This window comes from Cherax quadricarinatus, chromosome 50 (assembly GCF_038502225.1).
Source record: "Cherax quadricarinatus isolate ZL_2023a chromosome 50, ASM3850222v1, whole genome shotgun sequence".
NCBI classification, from domain to species: Eukaryota; Metazoa; Arthropoda; class Malacostraca; order Decapoda; family Parastacidae; genus Cherax; species Cherax quadricarinatus.
In genome coordinates this window covers 21,492,476-21,505,767 of record NC_091341.1, presented here as the reverse complement: position 1 = coordinate 21,505,767, position 13,292 = coordinate 21,492,476, and the positions used below count along the sequence as shown (strand labels likewise).

The 13,292-nt window shown below is 38.3% G+C and overlaps 1 protein-coding gene across 3 annotated transcripts in view; it reads left to right on the top strand.

Annotated features, from left to right (window-relative positions):
- Nucleotides 1-13,292, top strand: part of pns (DENN domain containing pinstripe) — a 168,431-nt gene that overhangs the window by 125,087 nt on the left and 30,052 nt on the right. For all 3 annotated transcript variants that reach the window (XM_053786015.2, XM_053786013.2, XM_053786014.2), the window contains exons 12-15: nucleotides 2,518-2,733; nucleotides 3,452-3,647; nucleotides 4,458-4,625; nucleotides 9,916-10,012. In XM_053786015.2, coding sequence (XP_053641990.1) covers nucleotides 2,518-2,733; nucleotides 3,452-3,647; nucleotides 4,458-4,625; nucleotides 9,916-10,012 — 677 coding nt within the window. The remainder of the gene's footprint in view (nucleotides 1-2,517; nucleotides 2,734-3,451; nucleotides 3,648-4,457; nucleotides 4,626-9,915; nucleotides 10,013-13,292) is intronic.

Here is a 13,292-nt window from a genome sequence, read left to right as displayed (position 1 = left end):
TTTAGATAAAGGTAGGGAAGTTTTTATTGCATTTATGGATTTAGAAAAGGCATATGATAGAGTGGATAGAGGAGCAATGTGGCAGATGTTGCAAGTATATGGAATAGGTGGTAAGTTATTAAATGCTGTAAAGAGTTTTTATGAGGATAGTGAGGCTCAGCTTAGGGTGTGTAGAAGAGAGGGAGACTACTTCCCGGTAAAAGTAGGTCTTAGACAGAGATGTGTAATGTCACCATGGTTGTAAATGCTAGGGTGTTCGGGAGAGGGTTGGGATTAAATTTTGGGGAATCAAATTCAAAATGGGAATTGACACAGTTACTTTTTGCTGATGATACTGTGCTTATGGGAGATTCTAAAGAAAGATTGCAAAGGTTAGTGGATGAGTTTGGGAATGTGTGTAAAGGTAGAAAGTTGAAAGTGAACATAGAAAAGAGTAAGGTGATGAGGGTGTCAAATGATTTAGATAAAGAAAAATTGGATATCAAATTGGGGAGGAGGAGTATGGAAGAAGTGAATGTTTTCAGATACTTGGGAGTTGACGTGTCGGCGGATGGATTTATGAAGGATGAGGTTAATCATAGAATTGATGAGGGAAAAAAGGTGAGTGGTGCGTTGAGGTATATGTGGAGTCAAAAACGTTATCTATGGAGGCAAAGAAGGGAATGTATGAAAGTATAGTGGTAAATGCTTGGGTGGTAAATGCAGCAGCGAGGAGACGGTTGGAGGCAGTGGAGATGTTCTGTTTAAGGGCAATGTGTGGTGTAAATATTATGCAGAAAATTCGGAGTGTGGAAATTAGGAAAAGGTGTGGAGTTAATAAAAGTATTAGTCAGAGGGCAGAAGAGGGGTTGTTGAGGTGGTTTGGTCATTTAGAGAGAATGGATCAAAGTAGAATGACATGGAAAGCATATAAATCTATAGGGGAAGGAAGGCGGGGTAGGGGTCGTCCTCGAAAGGGTTGGAGAGAGGGGGTAAAGGAGGTTTTGTGGGCAAGGGGCTTGGACTTCCAGCAAGCGTGCGTGAGCGTGTTAGATAGGAGTGAATGGAGACGAATGGTACTTGGGACCTGACGATCTGTTGGAGTGTGAGCAGGGTAATATTTAGTGAAGGGATTTAGGGAAACCGGTTATTTTCATATTGTCGGACTTGAGTCCTGGAAATGGGAAGTACAGTGCCTGCACTTTAAAGGAGGGGTTTGGGATATTGGCAGTTTGGAGGGATATGTTGTGTATCTTTATATGTGTATGCTTCTAAACTGTTGTATTCTGAGCACCTCTGCAAAAACAGTGATAATGTGCGAGTGTGGTGAAAGTGTTGAATGATGATGAAAGTATTTTCTTTTTGGGGATTTTCTTTCTTTTTTGGGTCACCCTGCCTCGGTGGGAGACGGCCGACTTGTTGAAAAAAAAAAAAGCACGCAATATCCAAATCCTGTAAACCCTACATTGTAACCTTTATAGAGAATAAACTTGATTTGATTTGATTTTATGTAAAAAAATCTTATTTGTTAGAGGTGTTTTTAGTACAAGGTCAGCAGTATTTAATAAGCAAAACAAATATTTACCTAGTAATTATATTAAAAGAAAATGGATGAATTTCAATACTTCAGTTATTTGACTGGATGAAATATTTGAATCTAGTGAAAGGGTCTTGATTCAAGAAATTGGAGTGTCTCCTTCCTTGCATCACACCCGGGTGCTTATTGCCTCCATGAGCTAAGTGCTTCCTTATCAGTATAATAATGCAGTAATAATAATTGTAGGTGTTTTATCATATAGTGTATAAGAGGTCCCTGTGAATGTTCAGGTAGGTGCTTTTACCAAGAATAAATCGAGAAATGAGGTCTCTAAAGGCTTACCTTTTATGAGTGAAGAGTGACAGTAATTGAGAGAATGCTGAAGGTGAGAGTATCTTTGATGGAAGAATGTTCAGATGAATAAGAGCATTGTTTGGAAATATGTTATAGCTTTTGAACTGTAGTATTGGCATGCCTCTGGCAAGACAGCGATGGAGTGAGTGATGATGGAAGTGTTTCTTCTTTTTTGGGTCACCCTGCCTTGGTGGGAAATGGCCAATGTGTTAAAAAAAAAAAATTATGCAAGTGCAAATAATTTATTTCCAGAAGATTTATATACAATTGCTAAAATAAAGCATTGAAGAGTCCAGAGAATGCACAGCATTTCAGGCACACACTAGGACTAAAACTACTCAATATTAAACATATGACATAGATATGCAATTGTTATAGCTTATGGGTAAAGCAAAAAATAAAAAAAATATATTGACAGAAAGATAAGATATAAAAATAAAAAATCTGACAGCAAGAATGTTTAATTTTGTAATACTGTAAATATTCATTTCTGGTGGAGATATGTATGAATACTGTATGTGTCTTGGGTGGAGAATTCTCTGGCTGAGCCACCCATCTATCACACAAAAAGTCCCAATTGACGTAGACAGACTGCTGTATTCAGCATAAGTCATACACTTGTTAACAGCAGTTATGTGTTGTTTCAGGGATCGGTATGATGATAGCTTAGTGCGCACACCATCATATGAGACATGCACAACTATTAGAGAAACAGAGCAGATATTAGAGAAGCGCCTGGCCCATACAGACTACCGAGCCCCGGCACCACAGCCCATGGATCCTCAGGCAGAATCATGCACACAGTTCAATCCTGGACATTTTCCACTCCTTGACAGAATAGCACTTAATAAAGAGCCTCACAAGTAAGTTTCTTAATTAAATACTATAATACATAGTGGTACTGGCCTGAGGAAGTACTCTTCAGTTACCTTCATTTAATAAATCATTTAAAAATTAGCTTAAGTGCGTATTTTTCTTGTACTAGTATCTTAAAATTAATCACCTGACACTCAGCATATCTAGATTTTGTTTAGATTTTTTGTATAGGCTAAGGTTTTGTTTATCTACATATTTGTATGTATGATAGTTAATATTTTGTTCATTTCTTGATAGTCATAGTTGTATCATAGCTGCATAAATGTGCAAGGACTTTTTTACCTTGCTTGCAAGAAGATTTTTACCTTGATTGTATTTTATAACCTTGAAGAATAAAAATTATAATATGACAGTTAGAACAATTCATAACTAATCAACAATTTGGCATGAAAATTTTATGTGATGTTCTTCATCCTGGATTACTCACGGCTTGATAATACAGCAGTCCAGGATAAACTAAATCATCATCTTAAGTTTCCTCTCTAAATTTGAGGGTTAGTTGTGTACAACCATGATGTTGAGGTTTATAGTTCATATACGTATACTCTCAGATATTCATTGCATAGATAAAGATCTTAGTAGATCATAACATTATCCCAATAAAAGCTCTTTCTGCAAACTTGTCTTTCTTGACAAGAGTAAGTCAGCTACAGCATACTTGGCTACATTGTTTCCACATGTTAACACATCTTATCCCATCAACAGAAGTAAGAAACGCAGCAGTCATGCTTGGCGAAGACGGGAGAGACAAGAGAGACACCTTGAGCACACTGGACTCTCGGGTGACCAACGTGATAGAGTGATGCATGAAGCTAAGTCCAAGCTACAACCTAAGCTAGCAGATATGTCACCTGCCCATATGGCCCAAACTAACTGGAAGTTTGTGGAGCAGCTTTTAAAGGTTGCTAAAAACACTTTATTTTTTATAATTTTCACATTCAATTGACAGAACATTAAAAGTACGGATTAATATATATATATTTTAATGCACTGGCTGTATCCCAGCATGGCAGGATGACTTACAAAAAACAAAAGTATTTCTTTTTACATTTATTAATTTATACAGGAGAAGGGGGTTATTAGCCCCAATTATCTATATGTAACAATGCTTCTTAACAGCTTTGTACTTATTATTTCTGTTATGGATTTTGTCTTAGTGTTAGAATTTTTTGCAGTCTTTCCTGCTTGCATATGAGAATTCCAAGCATGCAAAGCTTATAGCTTGATTACACATTTGTGTTCTTCACCAGGAAGATGTTATACTGGTGGTGTAATATAGGTAGGGTGAGGAAGAAAGGCCCTTTCCCTATTAACTTGTAAGCTATTGTCTTTCCTGTTTCATAACAATACTTTCTTTCAACACACCAGTCATAGCCCACTGAGGCTGGGTGCACTAAAAACAATAATGAAAAAAAAAAAATGAAAGTTAAAAAGAAAAACAAAAGCTAAAAGATAAAATGAAAGTTAATGTCAGTATCTTGACCAGCAGTATTACTTATACCTCCTCCTCTTGGTGTTTTGAGGCAAACTGATGTGACAGCTAAAGAAATCATATAAAAGATGGGAAAGATTGTAATGTTGTTAAACACATGCATGTTAAGTACTAACATAAAGGCTTTGAAAAGGATTGTAGCCCATTTTTTAAATGTTTAAAATGTCTTGGAAGTGCTAAAAAACTAATCATATCTATACTCCTTTGTGTTTTTTAAAGGAATGCAAAACTCGCACAAAACGAATGCTGGTTGAGAAGATGGGGTCCGAGGCGGTTGAGCTTGGTCATGGGGAGGGCAGTCTAGTGGGTGTGGAGGAGAACACACTCATAGCCTCATTATGTGACCTCCTTGAGCGTGTTTGGGCCCATGGTCTTCAGAGTAAACAGGTAAAATAAGCATTTTATGCTGAAGAATATAAAATCTTGCCACTTCTTGATGTAAATCTTTATAACTTTGTAAAAATTCCTTGACAACTAGGTATACACATTACTGTGTATAATATAATGTGTATGGGTGCTATCACCAGTATGGGTTTAGTGCTTCCCCATGAGTGATACTAATAATAATAATAATAATAATAATAATGTGTATGGCTATTGTTTTCATGGGCTGAGAAATATTAAGTCGTCATTTTCTATTTTTCATTCAGTATTTTAAAAATGAGTTTGTCTTAATATTCAAGGATATTTTCATATAGTCGGACTTGAGTCCTGGAAATGGGAAGTGCAATGCCTGCACTTTAAAGGAGGGGTTTGGGATATTGGCAGTTTGGAAGGATGTGTTGTGTATCTTTATATGTGTATGCTTCTAAACTGTTGTATTCTGAGCACCTCTGCAAAAACAGTGATAATGTGTGAGTGTGGTGAAAGTGTTGAATGATGATGAAAGTATTTTCTTTTTGGGGATTTTCTTTCTTTTTTGGGTCACCCTGCCTCGGTGGGAGACGGCCGACTTCTTGAAAAAAAAAAAAAATTAGAATTCAAGAAATATAGATTTTTTTTTTTTTTTTTTTTAACAAGTCGGCCGTCTCCCACCGAGGCAGGGTGACCCAAAAAGAAAGAAAATCCCCAAAAAGAAAATACTTTCATCATCATTCAACACTTTCACCTCACTCACACATAATCACTGTTTTTGCAGAGGTGCTCAGAACACAACAGTTTAGAAGCATATACTTATAAAGATACACAACATATCCCTCCAAACCGCTAATATCCCGAACCCCTCCTTTAGAGTGCAGGCATTGTACTTCCCGTTTCCAGGACTCAAGTCCGGCTATATAAAAATAACTGGTTTCCCTGAATCCCTTCACTAAATATTACCCTGCTCACACTCTATATCTCACATAAATTGAGGGATTAATGTACAGCACACAAGGTCTCAAGCTTACAAACACCACAAATTACACTTCTTTTTTTTTAACACATCAGCCATCTCTCACTGAGGTAGGGTGACCCCCCCTAAAAAAAAAAAATTCACCATTATTCAAACTATCGCTGTATTTGCAGAGGTGCACAGATACGACAGCTAAGATATCACTCTAAACAGCAAATATCCCAGATTCCTCCTCTAAAGTGCAGGCACTGTACTTCCCACCTCCAGGACTCAAGTTCAACTAACCAGTTTCCTGAATCCCTTCACAGAATATTACCCTGCTCATACACATCCACACTTATTATTTTTTTTTTTTTTTTTATTAACACATCAGCCGATTCCCACCAAGGCAGGTTGGCCCAAAAAAGAAAAACTTTCATCATCATTCACTGTCTTGCCAGAGGGGTGCTTTACACTACAGTTATAAAACTGCAACATTAACACCCCTCCTTCCGAGTGCAGACACTGTACTCCTCATCTCCAGGACTCAAGTCTGGCCTGCCGGTTTCCCTGAATCCCTTCATAAATGTTACTTTGCTCACACTCCAACAGCACGTCAAGTATTAAAAACCATTTGTCTCCATTAACCCTTTGAGGGTCGACAGGCCCTCTCCGAAACTCATTCTCAGGGTCGGCCAAATTTAAAAAAAAAAAAAATTATTTTCTCTTATGAAAAGATAGAGAATCTTTTCCCGATCATAAGGACACTAAAAGTTTGAAATTTGATGGAAAACTTACGGAATTATGCTCTCGCAAAGTTAGCAGTCTCGGCGATGTTTACGCATCGGCGATTTTGCCCACTTTGAGCCCCATTTTCGGCCAATTCCACTGTACTAGTCGACAAAAAACATGAATATTTCGCTAGAACTCCATTTTTTCTATCGAATGGGTGCAAGAAACCACCCATTTATGAAATTCAACTATCCAGTACAGTGGTCAGAATTTAGCAATTTTGCCAATTTCACACAAATTTCAAAAGATGCCAATTTCCGAATAGGGTCCAGAATAAACAAGAAAGACATTCCTGGCACTAAAATGACATTTCCTCTAGTCATTAGTCACGTCTCAAGGCCCCTCTTATATTCTTTTGCTTTCCACTTTGAATTTTTATTCTCACAAAAAATATAAGATTTACTGTTATGCAGACTACTGCATTAGTGTAAAAAATGGTATAAATATTATTGGTGCACTTGTGAAAGAATATTAGACTCACCACTTGACGTGTATTGCATGCTTGGCACGATTTGTTTACTTTTGAAATTTGGTAAAAATCGAACATTTCTGCTACTTTGAGCTCAATTTCAAGGTACCTTTCATTGTAAAACCAGTCAAAATCATCTCAATTTCTGTAATATGTCTTCCATTCTATAAAATGAGACCAAGAAAACTAGAATACAACAATAAATACCATACGAAAATACAGTGCAAAGTCGCTGTTTTATTCCAAAAAAATTGTCAAAGTTTTTTTTTTCTCATTATGCACTGTGTGCTGCAGGATTTTTTTTAGACTGTGCACACTGACCACATAGACCCATTCTTTCATATGATGGCCTACCAGCTTTCTCCCACTAGATTTGAGGGCGCTAGAATTTAGGCGTACTAGTACGTCAAAAACCCTGGGTCGTAAGCCGTACTAGTACGTCCGAAACCCTCAAAGGGTTAACTCCTATCAGATACGGTCACGTATGCTTGCTGGAAGTCCAAGCCCCTCGCACACAGAACCTCCTTTACCCCCTCCCTCCAACCTTTCCTAGGCCGACCCCTACCCCGACACTGAGTGCAGCTTGTAAGTTGGTGACATTTTGTAATCTTTCTAAATGCTGATACATTGTTTCCATGTTCCTTCAGGAAAGAGTACCTTGATCTAAGAAATTGAAGCTACCCTTCCCTTCCTTGGATCAAACTTGATTGCCTCCCATTCTGCAGGCACTGTATGACCTTTAGTGGATACTGCTTCCCCATGTAATATATTGATGATTGTGAAGGCTTACTCAGCCCTGTAACAACTTTAGACAGTATTACCCAGGCTGGCTCCTCCTCAGGAAAATTAGTGAATAGAAAAAGAAATAATAACAGACAAACATAAACACTTTATTATGTAGAAAATATAAAATATAAAACACTTAAATATGAAATATTAATCCTACATTAAAGAAAATGAAAAATGAAAAATATAAATGATAACTGAATTCGACGCTAATTTAAAACTTGAGTGTCTGGTGTTGGTGACACTGCTGTTGAAATCGTAGCCGTTGCTGATGATGGGGTGGGGGGGGTCGCAGGTGTTGGTGACCATCCACTGGCTAGTTCTTCACATTATACCAGTGAGTAATCTCTCCCGATGACAGGAAAGCAGGTTCTTTACCGCTGCAATGATGTGGGGTTACGTCCTGCAATTTCATACAGGTACACAGGTACTTAAATGCAAAATGGGGAAGTCTCTGGACGTTAGTCCTTCTCCTGTTCTTCTCGTTGATTGACAGGTGACCCTCACTGTCATCCAAGCTGAAAAGATAGACAGGTTACCCACTGCTTAAATAATCACTCTCCATGGCAGTGTACAATACTCAAAAGACGTGGTGATTATTACAACAGTCAACCTAGAGCAAGACTGAAAGGACTAAGTTTATTATTGGTCAAAAGTGAAGCTTTTAACCAATAAATCCACTAGAATACAAGGCAGGCATGTACTTACAGTAGTGTTGGGAGCTGTGAATCGAGTGATTTACTGTTTGACCAGAGCCCCACACGTCACCTTTCGGGGAAGGGGGGAAGAGGGAGGGGAAGGGATAGTGGGAGCTAGACTGACCCTACGTTAACAAGCAGCCGGCAGTCAAACTATCACTTTTGGGGTGGGGGAGAAAAGGCGGGAAAAACGGGAGCGTGACTTACCCTACCTTAACTAGTAGCCGGCAATGAAACTATCACTTTCGGGGAGGGGGAAGAAAGTTGGGAGCTTGACTTACCCTACCTTAACTAGTAGCCGGTAATGAAACTATCGTTACTATATCTCTACTCCTATCTATTGAACTTTTCCCTCACAATGATAATTGTCTCGAGTTCTAGGTAGTAGGTTGATAGCAACCACCCAGGGAGGTACTACCGTCCTACCAAGTGAGTGTAAAACGGAAGCCTGTAATTGTTTTACATGATAGTAGGATTGCTAGTGTCTTTTTCTGTCTCATAAACATGCAAGATTTCAAGTATGTCTTATTACTTCTACTTATACTTAGGTCACACTACACATGCATTTACAAGCATATATATACACACTCCTCTAGGTTTTCTTCTATTTTCTTACTAGTTCTTGTTCTTGTCTATTTCCTCTTATCTCCATGGGGAAGTGGAACAGAATTCTTCCTCTTTAAGCTATGCGTGTCATAAGAGGAGACTAACATGCTGGGAGCAAGGGGCTAGCAACTCCTTCTGTATACATTACTAAAGTTAAAGAGAAACTTTTGTTTTTCTTTTTGAACCACCCTGCTTTGGTGGGATATGGCCAATTTGTTGAAAGAAGAATTGTCTCCAGTGGGTTCATTGGTGATGTATTTTGTAGTACAGTTCTTTCTTTCTTTCAACACACCGGCCGTATCCCACCGAGGCGGGGTGGCCCAAAAGGAAAAACGAAAGTTTCTCCTTTTACATTTAGTAATATATACAGGAGAAGAGGTTACTAGCCCCTTGCTCCTGGCATTTTAGTCGCCTCTTAAAACACGCATGGCTTACGGAGGAAGAATTCTGTTCCACTTCCCCATGAAGATAAGAGGAAATAAACAAGAATAAGAACTAGAAAGAAAATAGAAGAAAACCCAGAGGGGTGTGTATATATATGCTTGTACAGTGGACCCCCGGTTAACGAACTTTTTTCATTCCAGTAGTATGTTCAGGTGCCAGTACTGACCGAATTTTTTCCCATAAGGAATATTGTGAAGTAGATTAGTCCATTTCAGACCCCCAAACATACACGTACAAACGCACTTACATAAATACACTTACATAATTGGTCGCATTTGGAGGTGATCGTTAAGCGGGGGTCCACTGTACATGTATGTGTAGTGTGACCTAAGTGTAAGTAGAAGTAGCAAGATGTACCTGAAATCTTGCATGTTAATGAGACAGAAAAAAGGACACCAGCAATCCTACCATCATGTAAAACAATTACAGGCTTTCGTTTTACACTCACTTGGCAGGACGGTAGTACCTCCCTGGGCGGTTGCTGTCTACCAACCTACTACCTAAAATGTTTCTTGTTAATAACAGTAATTTAATAAAAAATGTTTTGTAAGGTTATGTTTTGTCACACAGGGCAAATCAGCATTGTGGTCTCACTTGCTCAACTTCCAGGAGTTAGAGGAGTGTAATGACTCTTCCAAACCTGTCAACCCTAACTTTCTCTCACCAGGTCAGTAATTTAGTGCTTACATGTGTAGAACTTCCACAGTATTAACTTTTTATATTTGAAAACCTTTCAGAACATCTCTGTTTTTATTATGGTACTTGATTCTCCTTTTATTTAATTTGATGAACTGTGATGCTTTCAGTCTTCTCAGTATTTCATACATTGTCATTTCTCTGCTAATTTTATTGATTCTATATTGTTCTTGACACCTCAGCTCTGGACTCATGCACCTGGAGCATGGGTCTAGATGTCATTGCTTAGATGGTTGTTCTGTGCTAGGTGACATCTATCTTCCATTGTACTGTGTGCTAAAGGTGATTTAACCTAGGATAACCCAGCAAAAGCTCATACTGTAATATGATTTATTGCCATTGAGGCCCTCTCTAGGATGTGACCTACAACAGCAGACTAACTCCCAGGTTCCTGTTTACTAAGTGAGCAGGGGACAGCGGATGTAAGGATACTCTCATAGGTCTTCCCTTGCCCAGGAATTGAATCTATGTCCCTTCAGTCATAACCTCAGTGCTCTGCTGTTGAGCTACAGTGTATCATTTTGAACATTGCTTATCATATTATTGTTGCAGTTGTATACTACATTTTTTATATGTAACTCTTGTAAAGAAATCTGACTTTGCAACTATGTGCAGGTACTTAGAGATAAAAGCTATTTTATTTTTTTTGGTGTCAGGATGCCATTCAGTTGAGGTGCCGGATGCTAATGAAGAGCTCTCAATTTGAGAAATTGGAGGTACCCTTTCTTTCCTCAGATCAAAACAGATTACCTCCCATTTTCCAGGCACTGTATGACCCTTACTGGTTTAGCATTACTCCATGAATATTATTATAATGTATGTCTAGATATTTATAGGCATACTCATAAACATAACACTTGACATCTTATTGTAGCCAGCTGGCCAAGTGGGTTATGCACTGGCCTGGAGTTTTACGACTCAGTTGTCATGGTTTCAAACCCCACCCGTTCCGTAGGTTATTTGACATCTAGTTATATCAGTGATTGTCACTGTGCACAGTGGTCTCAACTTTCTTAAGCAGAGTGGCATATGTGTGCTTTATTCATGCTAAGTATCATAACCAATGAAACAGGCTGTACAAAGCAGTCCAAGATTCAGAGAGTATAAAGGAGACCTTTGGAGGAGGAAGTCTCCACAAATGAGGGGTAAGATTCACATGAGAAGTAACTTGAGTACTTTTTGGGCAATAGAGCAAGAATATCATTGACAGCTAGGCAAGGTGCCTAATATTCCTGCAGGTGCCCTACAACATGGCCTCTATCTATCCAGAAAATTAAAGGGAAAAATCCCTAGACAAAACATTGCAGTACAAATCAGATAAAGAATAGTACTCACCAGTACTTGTCATTCTTATCCTCTTATAAAGTATATGTAGATCATGTGTTAGGTAATAGTATGAGGGAAAATATTGGTAATAATTACTTCATAAATATGATTGAGTAGGTAGTAGGTTGGTAGACAGCAACCGCCCAGGGAGGTACTACCGTCCTGCCAAGTGAGTGTGAAACGAAAGCCTGTAATTGTTTTACATGATGGTAGGATTGCTGGTGTCTTTTGTCTGTCTCATAAATATGCAAGATTACAGGTACGTCTTGCTACTTCTACTTACACTTAGGTCACACTACACATACGTGTACAAGCATATATATACACACCCCTCTGGGTTTTCTTCTATTTTCTTTCTAATTCTTGTTCTTGTTTATTTCCTCTTATCTCCATGGGGTAGTGGAACAGAATTCTTCCTCTGTAAGCCATGCGTGTCGTAAGAGGCGACTAAAATGCCAGGAGCAAGGGGCTAGTAACCCCTTCTCCTGTATATATTATTAAATTTAAAAGGAGAAACTTTAGTTTTTTCTTTTGGGCCACCCCACCTCAGTGGGATACGGCTGGTACATTGAAAGAAAGAAGAAGAAATATGATTGAATTTTGTCATTGCTACACGACATAAGCACACCTCATTTTTAACACTCGTACTTGGCTTCACAAAGCATGCTCACTTTAGCACTTATTTTATCACATTAAGCCCATGCAGCAGTATGGGCTCTACTTATGTTCATATGTTCAAAGAGCAGTAATATATACAGTAGGCTTAAACATTGATACAGTCTCTTATTTTTTTTAGCCCTGTCATAAATACTCTTAAAATCTTGTATAGAGTTTTTCTCCACTAATTCATTATGATAATTCCACTTGGTAATGTAGTCCCTTTCTCTCTCTCTCTTAGTCTTCCAGTTTTGTTAAATCTCTAGTCGGGATTTTTTGTTTCAAGAAGACACGTTTCACCTCTTGTAAGTGAAACATCATAATATGGTAATTAAAGGTCTTCTTTTGCCATAAGCATCTTTTTCAGCCACTCGTCAGCTCGAAGCCATTTTCCAATCGGAATGTTCTCTTATTTAATATTTCTCCTCCCACACATACACACCAGGTATTGATATGTCTCTTGTACACCATTCCCACCTGTACAAGGGGACACCAGATACACTGTATGCAGTGTTGCTTTTGCTTATAATAACATGAATGGTTGGATAACAAATCATTAACATGGTGCTCAAGCAATAGCCTGCTTGTACCATATGGCTGCATTGTTATGAATCAAATTTGTTTCTCTTGGCATCAGGTAAACCTATAGACTCAGAAGAATTTTTTGCATATAGGATCAATGGAAGCCATCAGTGATTTCTTTCTGTGGTTGTTGTGCCTGTCCTGTACTTTTACTGGATGTGTACACAAACTGTGTAATTGGCCAGTTTGTAGACTTATGATTTATGTATTGTACCTGTTGAAGTTGAAATGTATGTGTTATATGGAGAAGTACAGGAACTGTCCATTCTCCTCTGTGTTTCTTGTATGTTATACTCATGATACCCCCATCCCTTCCCTACCTTCTGCTACCAGTCTGTCCTTCGCTGCTAACTCACTGTTATCCTTTAAATAAATTGTATTTTTCCTTCTTATGACCTTGATATACTCTTCTTGGCCTTTATCTTGCTTCTCTTATACTTTATATTCAAACTGATTAAGCTAAATCTCATTCCTCCTGATTTCTTAAATAATAAAAGCTGTTTGCAAGTTTGCCATTCATTATGGTCAGGCTTGCATGCAGGTTTAAATTACGTAAATGTTTAGAGACCAGGTATTATATTTTTGAAATTCGGAGACTTAGAAGTAATAATGCAAATATCTGGGATTCAACAGCCTTCATGTGTCACCTTGCTTCAGATGCAGGACACAGAATAATTATGTAAAAT